The sequence below is a fragment of the Populus trichocarpa genome, chromosome 3, assembly GCF_000002775.5.
Source record: "Populus trichocarpa isolate Nisqually-1 chromosome 3, P.trichocarpa_v4.1, whole genome shotgun sequence".
Taxonomy (NCBI): Eukaryota; Viridiplantae; Streptophyta; class Magnoliopsida; order Malpighiales; family Salicaceae; genus Populus; species Populus trichocarpa.
The window spans coordinates 16,638,470-16,654,991 of NC_037287.2; the positions used below are offsets into that span (position 1 = coordinate 16,638,470).

The window sequence follows — 16,522 nt, forward strand, 5'->3', positions numbered from 1 at the left end:
TAATAAGTATTTTTAAATAGTAGCATCATGCTTAGCTTTTATTGTAAGGAAATTTGGCATGTTTTTTAATTTCTTTCATTTATTTTACTTTAAATATAAAAGTAGCCAAACCAATCCATCATTGAATTTAAAATTGATATAATAACAATTATTTTAAAAATAAAAATAGTTAAGTTTAGGGTGGCTCGCGTTATTCAAGTTACATGTTTTTTATATTAATTTAGGTTGACTTGAGCTATATTTTTTTCTATTTTTTATTTAATTTTGTACTTTCAAGGTTTTTTTTTAAGGTATCATAATCTTATTTTTTGTAAAAACAAATATCTATTTATTATTGTTGTCTAATTTTTTATCTTTTAATTAAAATACATCCAACTTATTAAATTTAATCAGGCTTGTAGCCCCAATTGTTTGTTTGTTTTATTTCTTTTAAAAGCGTTTGAGGCACCTAGATTATTGCTACTTTTTTTTATGTTTTTATTCTAATTTTAATTGATATCTCTACTCAATTCTTTTTTATTTTGTTTATTTAGCTTGTTTTGAATAAAGACTTTTTAAAAAATTATTTTGTATGTGTTTAATTTATAAGATATTATTTTGATTCATTTATAATTTTTTATTATGTTTTATATGGATAAATCTTATTTTTAAAAATAAAAAATATTTATTTTTAAATAATATTTCTAATAAATACAGCATTACAAGATATTTTTTTCTGCTATAAAACTATTATTTATGTCCGGAAATTTTTTTTATTACCAGGAACCTTGGAGTTTACAATGACTGCCATACCGCTCCAAAGTTTATCTCAAAGATAGAAGACAGAGAAATCATTCTAAGTGATGCGAGGCGGTTCCATCATATCAAGGGATGGAACTTGTTCTTGTGGCGATTATTGGTGAAAAATTGACCTCAAGCAGCTTTACTTACCGGGGCCAAGGTATTCCCATATTCCTGTACATGTATATCGAGATAATCCCATAGCTTTCCACCCTCTGATATTTTAACTAAAATCTATTGTACCCTCGACAACGTGAAATATAGAAGAAAAATCAAGCACAAAACCTGTAGTTTTTTAGCTCTTCCTCAAGACTTGTCAGATATTCTAGTTGAGTTACAGAATCTTTGGGGTTTACTTCTATTTCCTTTCTGCATTTTGAAAGAAAACTCATCTAGAACTTTGACAACACTAAATCGGAGGTCAGAATCTCACGCCCCAAATTTTCATCTATGAGCAGATCTCAAGTCCTTCTGAACAAGCACCAGGAATCCGGAATGTGCATTCAATGGTTGCATGGAGAGGAGAATCTTCCGGTGGTGTTTCTCACAGAGAGAACTTAATAATCATATGTTTCAGCTAAAATGAAGAATATGGAGAGGAGAAACTAATCATTTAAGTTAATTTTGGTGCAGGCTCATTCAAATCATTTGTAATTCTGGAAATTTCTGCTTGAAGCCTCGTCAACCGCATCTCTATTCTTTGTGCCACACAGCATAGAGACTAGCAAATTCCTTCCCTTGCTTTAGGGACTGGCTTGTCATGTTGACATCCTTGAAATCTTAAACCATGAAAAATCTTCAGCTTTTGTTTTATCTCCATTGCCTTTTGTATTTCACCTATATATTCAAATCAGTACCAACATTTTATTGAGCACTAGCTATCTAAAAGTGCAAAAAACCTTACGCGACTCAGAAGTCAGAATAAGTCTTCCATCAAATGAGGGGAAAACACAGAAGGATGGAGTATTATTTAGTTTCTCCGCGCTGTAAATTTAGCACTGAAGTAAGCTCAAAGAAGACGTACTAGCTTAACTGCTAAAAATAGAGTTCGAACTCAAATTCTCTATCCTCTTTTTAGCACCTGCACTGCACAGTCACTTAAGACAAGCAAGAAGTGTGCGATTCCATAGACAACATTAGATGGGTAGTAATGTTTTTCCGCATCAATGTACGCCCATTTTCATAGAAAGTACTCTTCCCCAAATAGTGGGCGCCGTGCGAGAAAAGATGGCACAGGCATACAAATCCTAAAGTTGTGACAAAACCAGAAAATACTCTTGATCAGAAAAAAACCACTCAATTTGATTCGAAAAACAAGAGAAAATCATCATTTCCCCTTATTACGCTTCACAGCACCCTTCCCTTGTCCCTTCTTGGGCGGCCCCTTTCCACGACGCTTCAAAATTTCAAGTTTTGATAACCGCCTAGCAAAGCATGATAGAAAATGATGTCAGAAAAAGATGCAAGATTTAATTCAAATAGCTACTTAAAAGCTGATATTCTCACAAGTGCTGTGATCAATCATCTCCTAAGGAAAAATGAGTTTGGTTAAATGCCGGGCAAAGAGAAATGAAATGCCAAAGCTAACCGATGTCTTTATAAACTCACAAGAAAAACAAAAGTCTACACATTATAGGACTGCAAATGACATTCTTTGAATGATAATTAAAAATTCATGTTCAGACTGATCACCTCAACTAGTTTGGGATTAAGGTTTGTTGTTGTTAATGTTCACAATTGATCACCTAAAAAATAAGCATAACGTTTTATCCGCAAGTAGTCTAATTAAGAAGTAGCTTCTCTAAAATCAATCTATTACAAATATCGATATACCTGATCTGAAATTTTACTGCCATTTTTATGCAGTTATTCAAAACAGTCACAATAAAGTGATATACAGAAGCCTTGGATTAATCATAAATACATGTGACATCAAGAAGATGATTTTCAGAGGCTCAGGATTGATTTTTGGTGGTCAAGAAAATCACTTCAGATAAGACTTTAAAATTTAATATTCTTAACATGGCATAAAACTTTCTAAGACAACTTCTCTGAAAATGCTTGAGATAGAGGGACAATTCAGCATTTTTATTATCAGAGATGAATCGGTTCCATGGTACACAAGTTTTAGTAGTCCAATGGCTATGATCTGCCAAAGATTAATCATGACAGGATGTTAATGTCTTTTCAATATCCATTCAAGCAAATATTTTGCCCATGAAAATTATCCCCATGTGTGAAGTCCCCGGTATGGGACAACAACAAGAAATTTCAATGCAAAAACATCTTATAGAAGGTAACTACTACAGAGTTTCAACTTAAGCAACCTCTTTGCTCTTTCTTTTGCCCTCTTCTTATGGTTATCTTCACAAATCTTTAATATTCTTCTAGCTAGATAAACATTTTGCATTCACAAGAAAGATCTTAAATCTCATTTTTTTCTTGCATTATGTGCTCAGTGTTCAATTTATTTAAGGTTAGCTATAGCATAGAATTTACACATCTTGGACTGCTACTGCCTGAACATAAAGATCAGCAATTCATCTCCATGGAAGGAGAAATGACAGTCCAAAGTAACTAAATGCTTTTGATCAACATATTATGTTTGCCTTTTGGCTGACTCAAGCAGCGTGGGAGACAGGCAAGATGGCTCAGGATATATCCAACGTTTGAGACTTGGAAACAAGCAAGATTAATCAAACCCAAAACGTTCATGGTTTGCAATGCATGATCGTCCTCAACAAAGTTAGCATGGTAAAACACAAAGCAGCACTAATAAGACATCCTTCTAAATACAGTTGCCTGTCTGATCCTATAACACACTGTTTCACTCAAGAGATTATGGCCCTTTATTATTATTTTCTTTTCAAAGATCCACTTAGCAATCTAAATGAGTAAATCCAGTACCGCATTCCCTAAAAATACAATCCCCTTCTCCCTAAACACAAATGACAAACCTTTCCAATAACATAATTTCTTAACTAAATCAACAAAACCCACTTGAAAATCACAAAAAAAAAAAAAAACAGAAACCCAACAATCAACACATCAAAGCAATCAAACATCAAGTGGGAAAATAAAGAAAAAACGAGGAGCGAGAGAGAGAAGGGGGAAGAAGTGATTACTTTTCTTCGCGGCGATCAATGTTAAGAGGGTCATCTTTCGTGATATCATGAGGGTACCATTGTGCCACTTTTTCACCAAAGAGTTTCTTTCGCAAAATCTTGTGAGGAGATCTTAGGCCAGTTGGGTTAAGTACGTGACCAAATATTCTCGCCCTCGCCTCCTCCACTCCTTTGGTCACAGCTACTGCCAATAATTGCTTTAGCCTACCCCCTCCACCGCCACTCATCTTATCTAATTAATTTAATAAAAACAAAAAAATACACACTTTTTAGTCACTTCCCCTTAGAGAAATCGATGTTAAATGAATAAATACAGAAATTACTTTCGGGTATTTCAACAAACACCTGGAGTGCAAACTACGACTATGAGAGCGAGGGAATTGTAAACCTGAACCGGGTATCAATTAGAAATTACAGCGAGGGATTCAATTATCAGGAACCGCCACACATTATCAAAACGGTTGCAACTGAGGTCCGGTAAGCTTCAGGCCTGGATTTGGCTTTCAGGATCCATAATCCATACATCAGCCCATTTCTTTTCTTTCTTTCTTTTCCAAAAACAAATTTTATATCAATTTTACCCTCAAAGATATCTAATGTTTTCAATTGTATCCTTCTGTCACCCTCCCTTCTAAATATTGAACACAATCCGTTAAATGCCCACATTGCAACTACAAGATCTAAAGATTTGTTAAATTAATATATATAACACGTGAAAAATAAAATTATTGTAAAAAAACTGATAAGTTTTGAGTTTAAAAGGAATTTAATTTTTATTATTTATTAATTTTATCTTAGAATTTAAAGTTTTCTTATTTAATGTTATTAATTATTCTACTCTGAACTTTATCATCTCAACATTCAACTCAAATTAGCTGCATTGATTGATTGAAGAATGTACAAAAATAATGTATGATCATGATGGATTTTGTTTTGTATTTTGTTAGATATCATGAATAATATTTCGTGGATCTTTTATTGATGTCATGAAATATAAGATTTTAATTTATGTTTAATGCAATTCAAATATAATTTGCTATTTTTATTCATTTCATTTTATCATGATGATCAATATTGTAATTAACAACATTGACATTACACATACTAATTGGTTACCGATAACAACTTTGCACTTGCAAAACTAGCTTTTTTGTTGTGATTCTTTATCCAAACTCCATATAATTGACAACGATCTAGCATCATATACAATGATCATGCAGTGGCAATTTTGTTATTTTTAAGTAATATGAACTTTTTATTCATTAAATCTAAAATAATAATAAACTTGTAAAAATTAGGACTGTTTTGTTGATTTTTTTTTGAACCAAAAGTGGAAGATATAAAGTGTCATAAATTTATTAAAGTTAAATATGTAGAGTGTAATTTTTTAAAATATAGAGGCAAAGCAAAAATAAAAATAAAAATGATTAACTATAGGAGGCTTGATGTAATTATACTATATAATATAATATCTATTTTTTATTATAATTTTCATAAATTTATTATTCTATTTAATAATATAGATGCGTAAAAATGATCGATTTCAAATTTTTTATTTTTTTTATTGACCTCATAATAAATTTTTATTTAAAAAACAATGTCTCTAATAAAAGAAAATAATTTTCTGTCAAAACAAAAAAAAATACATAAATAAAAAATAGAATTTTTTTATTAAAAAGAAATATTTTTCCTCTTTAATTTAAGTTATTATAATTTTTATGAATCATTTTTTTTTAACTTTTATTTAATAAACCATTCCACTACTAAAAATACAATTATTATGAAAACAAAAAAAAAATTATATGAACGAGAAAAGATAATTTTCACTTAGAAAATATAATTTTTTTTACATAATCTTAAATATTGTGTTTCTAATGAATATTTATTTTAATTATTATATAATTAAATAAAAATAAATTCTGAAAAATGACACGTAAATACACAAACATTTTACTAGCATTTTATGTTAAAATTTGCTCTCAAAGCTTCCGTGCTACCCCCGCAGCAACAACTCTACTAATTTATATTTTCAAATTGAAAACAGATATTGGCCCACACAAGAGATTATTAAGGTAATATTCCCAGAAAACAATCGTAAAAAAGTGTCAAATATTATTACATCCAAAATTAGGTCATGATAAACCGACTTCCCCCACTCTTGCAGGCATTTTGAGTTGGTTTCTGATGGATTTTCTGCAAGCAAAAGTATGTCAATTGCATCCAAAGGGATCAAAGCACGGTGGTTATACTCTGATAAAATCCAATATTGAGGTTGGTTAATAGCTGCAAATGCTAATTACCAATCCCATTTACATTCATGGCCTGAATCCAGATCGAGACATAGTTGCACACATTGTTGATCATGTCCGAATACAGGAACATGGACGACTGCAGCGCATGAAAAACAGTTGATGAACTATGCTTTCGCCATTTGGTGCATCAGAGATGTATAACAAAATTGTCATGACTCATTTGGAAAGGAAAACTCCATGCTTAAAACAATATGCGCTCTTGATACATTTCCAATGCCTGGACGACCTTCTCAATAAGCAACTTCCGGTGCAGTCTATACCTGTGTAAATTCAGATTATTTCTTTGAAATGAAAAGAATTTCGAAATCAAATGTACAGAGAACAGTATCACATAAAAACGTACTTGATTGCAGCTTCGAGGGTCCTCGTCGCTTCTGGCATAGAATCTGTTATGATTGAGAAAAATTATCTTCAGAATTAGTTTTACCGAGAAAAGCCATGCTTGGTACTAAAATCTTCCAGTAGTACTGAAGCTGGTTCAAGATTTCAAAACAAGGAATCCACAATCTGAACATCTGAAATTTAATAAGTTTTATGAACCGAACAGACCGAAATGAACAGAATATCCCTGAACATTGTGCATTCGGTCAATCCTAACACATTAAGTATCAGTCCAATCATTCTACTGTCACGACTTGAGGATACTGTCGGATAGGGAAATCTAGCACTTAAAGAGAAGACCAACTGCTCCAGTCCTTTGAGAAATTATTTTCAGGATGATAAGCACCTAAATTTAAGATATTTTGCAAAGCAGAAAGGTGGCAGAAGAATCCAATTGGTGCGAAGCATCCATAATTAGCTTCAATAATTTACCTAGTATTTTCAGGTCTTTCTTAGAAGTTGTAGGAAATTTTGCTAGCATCTTCTGGCATTCTTCTTGCAACTCCTTCACAGCTTTCCTTTCTATGCTTGGGACAGGAGGCAGATCTCCATCTGACCAAGTGGGCAGCGTTCTTGCTGCTGCTATAACAGCTCCATCAACAAAAGCATCTCCCTCTTTGGATAGCAGACCTGCTAGAAAATTTTCATCTCAATATTTTTGATAAAGGGCTAGAGTTCATCCATATAAATGATAAGTATAGCAAGTTGGTGCAAGGAATTCGTGAAAAATACACAGCCCGTACTGTTATGACAATATTCTTCAGGCAGGCCAGATATATTGAAGACTGACAGGAAAGAATCCAAATGTATGCGTGCATTGCCAGAAAATCGGATTACATCCCAAGGATTCTGAAACATTATGACAGGATTTTGTGTTAATTCTTTGGGCCATTGAGGCCAAAGAATGACAGTACAGGATTATAATTTGAACGACTAGCAAACATACAAGAATAACTTTAAGAAAAGAATAAAAGTAACCACCCATTACTTTAAAATGTTCCCTATAATTTGAAATACAAAGATCCTGATTCAATTGAATACTTCTGTAAACAATTCCCACATGACTTCACATAAAAGAAACAAAAAAGAACTTTCTCAAACAAATGGTCCTATGCATATGCTACAAAAATATCATAATAAGCATAATGCTAAATCTAAACCAGGATTCTGGTGGTTTGAAACAAAAAATTCCCATGCCCATCATGCTGTAAACTACAGTATAACTGTCATCATTTTAGATGGAGCTAAGGGCAAATTACCACTGGTGATGAAAAACCATATCGTTGCATGAACATGTCATTCTTCTGTCCGCTCATGTAATTGACAGTCATCTGTACAAAATTTATGAAACCAACAGGATCATATCCATACTGGAGCAAGTTAAGAATGCACATAATTCTATTCTCTAACTTGCAAAAAAAGTATCAAGGAGAAATGTTCATAAGAAGTAAACTGAGTAACCAATTCGAATTAGACAATTAAATGAGTATGAGCTGTGACCATAACATCACACCATGCTTCTATTTACAAAAGCTGCTACGCCCTTTTTACAACTTCATCCTATAAAAGAAAATCTCAACATTTAGTAATGTTCATGAGTGGTTGTACTAAGATTTTATCCATTAAAAAAAGCAGTAATACTGAATAAGGAATTATAACGATAGCAGAATCTTAAAGTTTCTGAGCAATGAATTTCTCATACCCATGTAATTCCAAACACAGTTTCTAGCATAGTTTTTCAATTTCCAACAATAAGTGTTGTGTATGCATTTCCATGATGGAGATACCAGACCAATTTAAGAATAAAAATCAAAATTTAGGACAAATACACGAAATCGTACCTCTTCTCCTTTCCTTATCTGTTGCCCGGCATTTATCATAACCTCAAGCATGCGATCCTTGAATCGCCAATGGAAAAAACAGTTTGGCTCAAAGGAATGGTTTAGCATGTCTGCAAAAGATCACTAGATTTACCTGGCGTAGATATTGGAGAAATTGACAAAAGAGCCAAAACACTAGTATTCTACAAAAGGTGATGGAGATATAAAGGGAAATCTGAATGTGGAGGATGTAAATACTAAAATTTAAGGCTGGAATTCAGGAAAAGAGAAACATCAACTGATCCCAAGAACAAGTCATGGAACTTATGACCAAAAATAGTTATAATATCATTACTTTGCAGCACATATTCTCCATAAACTTCTCCATGTAACTTTCTATAACCATCTCATTGCACAAAGATTGTATGTTCTATATCTCATTAAGAATTGGCGTTAACAATATGGTTGATTGTATGAACAGTGCTTAAACCGCCAAACATTCTAATTTTGAATCTTCAACTGTGAAAATTTTAATGTGATACCTTTAGTCTAAATTTTGTTAAGTTTTGCTGACATCCCTATGGAAGCAAATTACAATGTGTCACTTGTACTAGATACCGCATTAAACTTTTGCAAAATACTTAGAAGTATTACAATGGGAAATTTCAAATTGAAAAATATCTGAAAGATGGCTTATACAATTGACCTTTAACATTAGGGGAAAAACCGACATACATTTTACTTGACATATTGTTCAAGAAGACGTGCCATTCTCTTAAACTTTTCTATGAAATATGTTCTCTTGGATGCTATATGACTGAAAGAAAGAAAATTGGAAAATAAAACCATATTTTCAGATTTTGTCAATCTAGCTGTATTAATTTATTTTTCCTATGAAGAAGATGCTGTGAAAATATTGCTAAGCAAAAATTAAGTGCATCCTCATTTTGCGGAGATTAAATGACAGGTTTAAGTAATTTCTTCGTCATAAAATAAAATATTTTACATTGTGTGCATATAATACTGGAAACGGATTTCAAGCACCAAAAGCGATAATGCACCTCATATTTTACAATAAAGGTCAACAACATACGAAACGGTGGCTTCACATGTTGCACGGGCTGATTTCTCCCCTCTCTCCAATGAAGCAACTAGCTTAAATTAAAACTGTACTGTGTAAATCTGATGATACAAAGGTAATTGAAAGTAAAATGGTTTGGTATTTAGTGTACAGGAAACATAGCTTGATAAGTCATTTATCAATATTAGAGGTGCAACCAATCTGTTAATAGGTGTCCGTGGGAATCACAGGGATATGTTTAATGCAAACAAGCCTCTATGGTTATAATTTTGTAATGGTATTCCAGTGTGTTATACTAGGTAATATACTCAGAGCAGTGTTAAGAGATAGAAGCTTACCAGCATAAGGAATCAGCATATTCGTATCTTGAGTTAAAGCACCGACCCTTATTTGCATGTTAATGCACCGTGATTGTGCCATACTAACTGCCCAAATAAATTTCTCAGGATCACGAGCAAGGCGCTTTATTTTGAGTGGAGCACCAGAGTGCTGAGTGGTTTGCATGCACAAACAAGTTGTTATTGACGGGATAACATTTTGGCAGTTTATATGATGAAAATATGATAAGCAACAGCATTAGATCTTGTCAGAAAGATGTTTTTTATACCCAATTCTTTTCCCAAAACTCCAAGGCTCGGAGTTGCTGTTTTCTCATAGTTGATGCAAGATTCTCATCCTGGAGCTCCAAAAGGTCCTCCTGTAGCACACATTTGGAAATAGAAATGAGAAACTTGGTTACTGATGCTTTTGTTCAGCAAATAGCTTACACAGAAAACACGTAGACTAGGAACAAAGCACTGCCAACTGACCTTTCAGAACAATGTGACTCCAATTTGATAACAATTTTATTCATTTTAAATCTTACCATCGAAAAAGTCTGTACTGATAGTTTAGTTTCAAGTGCTATTAGAATCAGATGTCCCTTGACAATAATAAGCGTACAGGTAGCTAACTCACAACTTTGGTGTGGCTTAAATGACAATATAATAGAGCATATAAAAAGAACTCCACAGGCCAAGAACAAAGAGATTGACCCTTTGAAGTTTTAAAAGATGCTACAATAACAAATTAAAATTTGAATTGTAAATTATAGCAAACAAAAGAACTTAAAAAAGTTTTAAGCCATAGCTTTCTCAAAAGATTGTATTGTACGTGCTATCACCTTGAAGAAACATCAGAGATAAGCATCAAAGATTCAAACAGACATTTCATTTGCACATTAAGCATGCGCATCAAAAATCAATTTGAGGAAAAGTTTGAGGCATGGGCCCTAACATTGATTAGAGTGAATTTCACTCTCATTGCCTCTGGCTGAGGCTCAGCTTTTTAGTTGTACTCCCAAAACAGACATTAGAACTCTACGTGGACAAATCTTAGCACAAGTTCTATCAAAATACAAAAGGAAGACCTTGGCAGTAGGTGATGCCTGGAAGCGACCAATTCTGGAAGTAATTGCTGGTTTAACTAAATAAAGGGCATCAATGAATAGTAGAACAAATGGATCATGAAAGCTGGAAGTCATTGTCTTTGATGCCAATCATGAATAATGGAACACTTGCACACACCTCTGTTGCTAGAAGCAAGCTGGGGCACTCATCCGCACTAGGTAAAAAGTCACTGTATAGCTGCCAAAAGTTATCCTCGCAATCAAATGCAAATAAAAGAAGACATGCTAACCGCAGGTCCCAATCTGTCTGGCACAGAGAAATACCTAATGTAAGTACAAGGAAAGAACACACAGAAAGAACAGAAAGATAAATGACTGTCATAAAGTAAGTGAATCATCCCATCAACCTACTGAATGAATGAAAGAAAGAATAAACAATAAGCAGTGAACATAATGGAATAGAATGACATAAAAATCATCAATGAAGGATCAAAATAGCATTTAAAATTAGAAAATAAAACCCCAATAGCATGGAAATATTACCTCTGGATCTGTTGAGTTAATAATATCAAATATTGGATGACCCAATGGTATTATATCTGGAAAAAACATCCATGGGAGCTTCTTACTTATATTCAACATCAACTCTATTGGGATTTCCATAACCACCTGTTCATTCAATTACAGAATCACACATCAGAAAACTCACAAAGGGGAGTCCATTTCAGAATTCAGTGGAAGAACAAACCAAGATCCGAATACATTGTATTGGAATACACACAGTGACAAGTTGATTGATAACAGATACAAAGCAAGAAGTATTCACACGCACTGCTGCGTGGAAAAAAGACAGATAGGGTACTACTGCTACCAATTAGATTATAACAATTATGATGAAATGAAGCTACTCACCCTTGCACGGCGAAGTGGTTCAACATCTTTGGCAGCATAAACTCCAAATCCATCTGGCCCTTCCTTAAATTCAATTCCATAAGCACGCATACTTCGAGCATACCCTATCCTATAAAAATCAGGGTCTGCTGGTTCCAACTATCACGAGAGGGGAACACCAAGAACATTTCAATTAAAAGGGCTGCTTTGAAATATTTGCCAATTAGAAGAGAAGTGGAGGGAAATAAAAGAAAACAAAAAATACCTTATCATAGAATCTAAATTTGTATGCTTTCTAACAAAAATAATAAAATAGGCACAAAGAAAAGAAATTCAAGAACAAATCATTTAACATTTCAGAAACCAAAGGGAGAATAAGAAATGAAGAAGAAAGTGAAATTGGGGTACCTCAGAGTCAGACTCTTCTTCGACTTTAGGAGGTTGAAGGAGAGGATACGAAGGTATATCAACTGAAAAAGCTTTAATGGGTCTGCTGACACTAGTGGTAAGATTAATGCTGTTTTCCCTGTTTCTGAAGAATGAATATCTGGGTGGTGGTCTTGCTGTCCATCCATGCTGTAATAAAACCTCCTTATCTTTACACTGTTTCTTTCACATAAACATGGCTACAAGTCAATTCATAGAAATAAATAATACATGAGCAGCAAAGACAGAGAGAGAGAGACAGAGAAAGGGGACCTGGGAGATGGAGAAGCAGTGAGTGAGGTGGTGATGTAAAGGAGCAGTAGAGGCCATTTGCTCTCAAAATGCTGCTCTCACTCGCACTAGAATAGATATGGCATGTCGTGCTCCTGTGTTGATTCTTTCAACTTATGTAAAAACGTTATCCACTTTTCTTTTCTTCTGTTTTTTTACAGCCCGTTGTCTTTATTTTCTTTTAATTATGACTTACGAAAAATATAATTTAAAATTTATTTTTATAAATAACCTTTGACAAAAAATAGTTTCAAAGGATTTTTAAGAAGCAACCTTTTTTTTTTTTGAAGATAGATATATTAAGTTGGAATTCTAATTTATATTTTAAAATTTATATTTTTTTATTAAATTAAAATATTAACTAAATTTTCTAATGAATTTTTAATTTAATTTAAAAATCATCTCTGACCAAAAAAATTAATAATTTTTAAATGACTTTAAAATTAAAAAAAACTTAAATTAATTTAAAAAATCATATCAAAAAGAACCTGTAATAAATAGTATAAATGAGAACAATAATTTATTAATTTTTGTTAACATAAAAGAAACCATGACTACTGTTTTGATAAAAAAAAGTTTCAATTTAAAATGTAACTAATGACTTAAGATAGATTTTTTAACAATAAATGTTTTATAAGTAAAATCTATAAGTTAAAAATTAAAAATTATAACTTTTGATTAAATTAAGATTTTGATTCAAATAAGAAGTTATTTATAATCTGTAATGATTATCATACCCAAATATCGTGGTGATTTTAAAAATATTCAGAGAAAAAAAACAAATTTATGGTATCTTGTTATTTGATGGGAAAGAGTCTTGTTTAAGAAGTCGTCACCTAGTATTATTATCACTAGAAACCGTGACTGTTCAGTAGAAATTCTATGTTACGGGACTAGTTGTGACTAGAGAAGGTATCAGCACACCTAACGCACCCTACATGAAGTAAGCTGCATTGTTGATTTTGTCTTAAGCTAAAAGTTTGTTGGTTTATGTTTTGATGGTTTATTTGTAATATTTCTGACTCTGGCGCTAGTGAATATTCAACTACAGATACTTCCAACTCTTACGTTGGTAAATATTACGTAGTCATAAAAAAACAAAATAAATTTAAATTAGTATTTTTATTCCGACTTTAGCATCAGTAAATAAATAAATAAAATAAATTTATTTTTAATACATGTACATATTTTTATTTTTTATTTTTGCGGCAGGGTCCAGCTTAGCTCATGTGGACTGGGTTAGACCCAGCCGGTTCAGCCTGGTCACTGGCTAAACCACTGACCCAGGCACGCCTGCTACAGAAACAAGAATAAGTTGAATTATAATTCACTTGCTACAGTAGCAAGCGAATTATAATTCACAGCTGCTGCAGCTGTGAATTATAATGCAGCTGTGAATTATAATGCAAAGGAGAGAAGAAAAGACTTACCTGGTTCAGGTGCTGCCGGAGGCGAAGATGATGACTGGCCAGTGTTGCTCCTCTCTGTTTCTGCTTTTCGTCTACTCCTCTGGTTCTTGCTTTCTTTGTTCTTCTTTCTGCCTGCTCGTGCTATTTCTGTTTTCGTTCTTTTCGTTTCTGTCTATCTGTGTTCTTGCGTCCTTGTTCTCTGGTTTTCTTCCTTTCTCTTCAGTGTCTTGTATGGTTTTTTGGTATGTCCCTGTTTCTGTTCTTTTCTGTTCTTTTGGTCTTTCGTTCTCGGTCTCCTGGGTTCTGTCCTATGCTTCTTCTTCTTTGTCTTTCGTCTTTGTTTCTACTGTGATCTCTTCTCCTGGAATGCTCTGTTTCTGGTGCAGTTGCTGCTGAAGATGGAGACCTGGAGCTGCTACTGAAGACGAAGTCGAGGGCGTGCTGCAGGAATACAACGGTCTCACCTTTTGTTTCTCTCTTCTGTTCGTTCGTCCCTAGTTTTTTTCAGTTTTTCCCCCTCTTTTCTTTTTTTTTCCTTCGTCTCTGTTTCTTTTTTTTCCTTCGTCTCTGTATAGTCTCCTCCTCTCCCCTGTGTTTTCTCCTTTTTCTCCCCCCTTCCCTCCTGCTTTCTTTCTCTGTCTTTATAGCCAGAGAATGCCACCGTTACCAGGTAATAAATAGACTGTTATTGCAGGAGTAATGAAGATGCATCCGTTTTTTCGGTCGGGTGAAGAAGATGAACAGTGTTGATGGCCATTTGCGTTTTGGTCCTTTCCGTTTTGAAGGTTTTGTAATCAAGCCTCTGGATAAACTTTAATTGGACCCCCTGAATTTCAGCGCATTTTACAAAACAGTCCCTGGTTTCCGAATATCTCATTTCAGCCCTTAATTGACTCTTCAAAATTTTAATTTTTTCAAAATTACTCCTAGAAAAATCAATTAAACTCCCTACAGTACCACTGTCTTTTCATTTGGTCATTAGATTTTAATTCCTTTCAATTTTAACCCAAATCAGCCCTAAATTTTTGATATTGTTTCAATTAAGCCCCTGATTTCATTAATTAAACCAAATCCAAGTCCAATTAAGTCTCAAAACTTGTCAATTCTTCAATTAAGCTCTTGATTTTATTAATAAAACTAATCCAAAGTTTAATTAAATCCCAAAACTTCCAATGATGCCTTTAACCTGAATTTTAATTTATTCTTTATTTATTTGTTTTTATTTGTTTTTTATCATCATTTTTTCATTTCATTTTTTTTATTTTTCAGTAAATAATAATAGTAATAATAATAATAATAATAATAATAATAATTAAAATAAAAAGATAAAAAATTAGGTTATGACAATGACTTTTAACTTTTCTATGGGTTAAAATTTTAAAATAACTTAAGCTCGTTTGTTTGCAGTAATTTATTTTGAAAAGTAATTTTTATTAAAAATGAATTCTTAAAAAGTGAATTATTTTTTTATGTTTGATAGTGTTATGAAAAATAAATTGAAAAATAATTTCTAGTGTTTGGCTATACTATAAAAACATAAGTTAGAAAATAACTTATAAATATTTTATATTTTTTAAATTTATCTAACATATATATATATATATATATATAACATTAAATGTGATTATTTAACCACTTACAATAAAAAAAATAAGATATAAAAAGTATAATTAAAGGGAAAAAAGAATATATTATATCATATATTTATAAATAGTTTATTTTATAAAATATAAATATATATATATAATATAAATGTTTTAAATATAATATTATAGATATATAATCTTATTAAATATTTTTTAAGTAAATTTTATTTTTAAAAAATCAAAATAATTTTTTAAAATTAATGAAAAAACCAAATTAGTTAATGATAGTACTGGAGAGTTAGATATTTGAGTTTTTTCTGTAAGAAGACAAGGAAAGTAAAATTAGTATTAGGTGTTATGTGTGCAAAGAAAGGAGAGTGTTTTCCGAAATTAAAAAGAGGAAAACACTTTCCTTGTGGGAAAAAAAAATTATTTTTGCTTTTATTGGAAATTTTTCAATACCTCATCGAACATCAAAAGGCTTGAAAACTACTCTTCGAGAAATTAGTTTTCTTGAAACAAAAAAGGCCTAAATCAATTTGCAAAAATCATACTAAAAGAAACCTAATTTTACTAAGCTTGCCTTTCTCGAAGTTCATGTGAAATTAGTAAAGAAGATGAGTGGGAAGGGGTGTGTTTTCATTTTCATCAATGGTGCTTCTACTACCCTACTGCCCTCTGGTCTGCTATACTTTACAGAGATGCTGTTCTCTGTTGATTCTTATTGTAAACAAACAAAGATTCAAGCAGCTCTCGTAGCCCAGTTGGTTAGAGCACCCGTTTGAGTCCGACTCTCAACGAGAGCATTATAAAATTTAGTTAGCCTTTTTCTATGGGGCATGTATTTTACTCTTTCTATCTTCAGGTACAAATATCCCACAGATTAGGGATTAGATGAGGAGTTCTGTCGTGAAAATTCAGGCAGGTAGTCGTGATCTGGCCATGAAAGGAGGCGCTATCTGCTGATGCTTGGTCATAAAATTACTTGAGCTTCACAGTACTGCCAACAGGACATTTAAGCAATATCTCAGTA

At 32.5% G+C, this 16,522-nt stretch overlaps 2 protein-coding genes across 4 annotated transcripts; both read right to left on the minus strand.

Moving 5' to 3' along the window:
* Positions 1 to 1,718: 1,718 nt before the first annotated feature.
* LOC7465365 (uncharacterized) lies at positions 1,719 to 4,413 on the minus strand. Of its 2 annotated transcripts, none has more exons than XM_006385792.3 (3): positions 4,251 to 4,413; positions 3,906 to 4,137; positions 1,719 to 2,204 (listed from the first exon to the last, which is right to left on the minus strand). In XM_006385792.3, exons 2-3 carry the CDS (start codon positions 4,130 to 4,132, stop codon positions 2,108 to 2,110), a joined length of 324 nt encoding a protein of 107 aa, XP_006385854.1. In that variant the 5' UTR covers positions 4,133 to 4,137; positions 4,251 to 4,413; the 3' UTR covers positions 1,719 to 2,107. The 2 variants fall into 2 exon arrangements, with proteins under 2 accessions (XP_006385854.1, XP_024452618.1); XM_024596850.2 differs by having other exon boundaries at positions 4,229 to 4,348.
* A 1,584-nt stretch (positions 4,414 to 5,997) lies between these two features.
* Positions 5,998 to 12,639, minus strand: LOC7465366 (protein PLASTID TRANSCRIPTIONALLY ACTIVE 14). 2 transcript variants are annotated; one of them, XM_052451812.1, is made up of 13 exons: positions 12,477 to 12,639; positions 12,186 to 12,380; positions 11,799 to 11,936; positions 11,430 to 11,555; positions 11,065 to 11,193; positions 10,107 to 10,196; positions 9,838 to 9,988; positions 8,440 to 8,549; positions 7,858 to 7,929; positions 7,342 to 7,447; positions 7,031 to 7,228; positions 6,561 to 6,603; positions 5,998 to 6,477 (listed from the first exon to the last, which is right to left on the minus strand). In XM_052451812.1, exons 1-13 carry the CDS (start codon positions 12,531 to 12,533, stop codon positions 6,399 to 6,401), a joined length of 1,494 nt encoding a protein of 497 aa, XP_052307772.1. In that variant the 5' UTR covers positions 12,534 to 12,639; the 3' UTR covers positions 5,998 to 6,398. The 2 variants fall into 2 exon arrangements, with proteins under 2 accessions (XP_052307772.1, XP_024452419.2); XM_024596651.2 differs by having other exon boundaries at positions 7,031 to 7,231.
* Between the last annotated feature and the right edge of the window lie 3,883 nt (positions 12,640 to 16,522).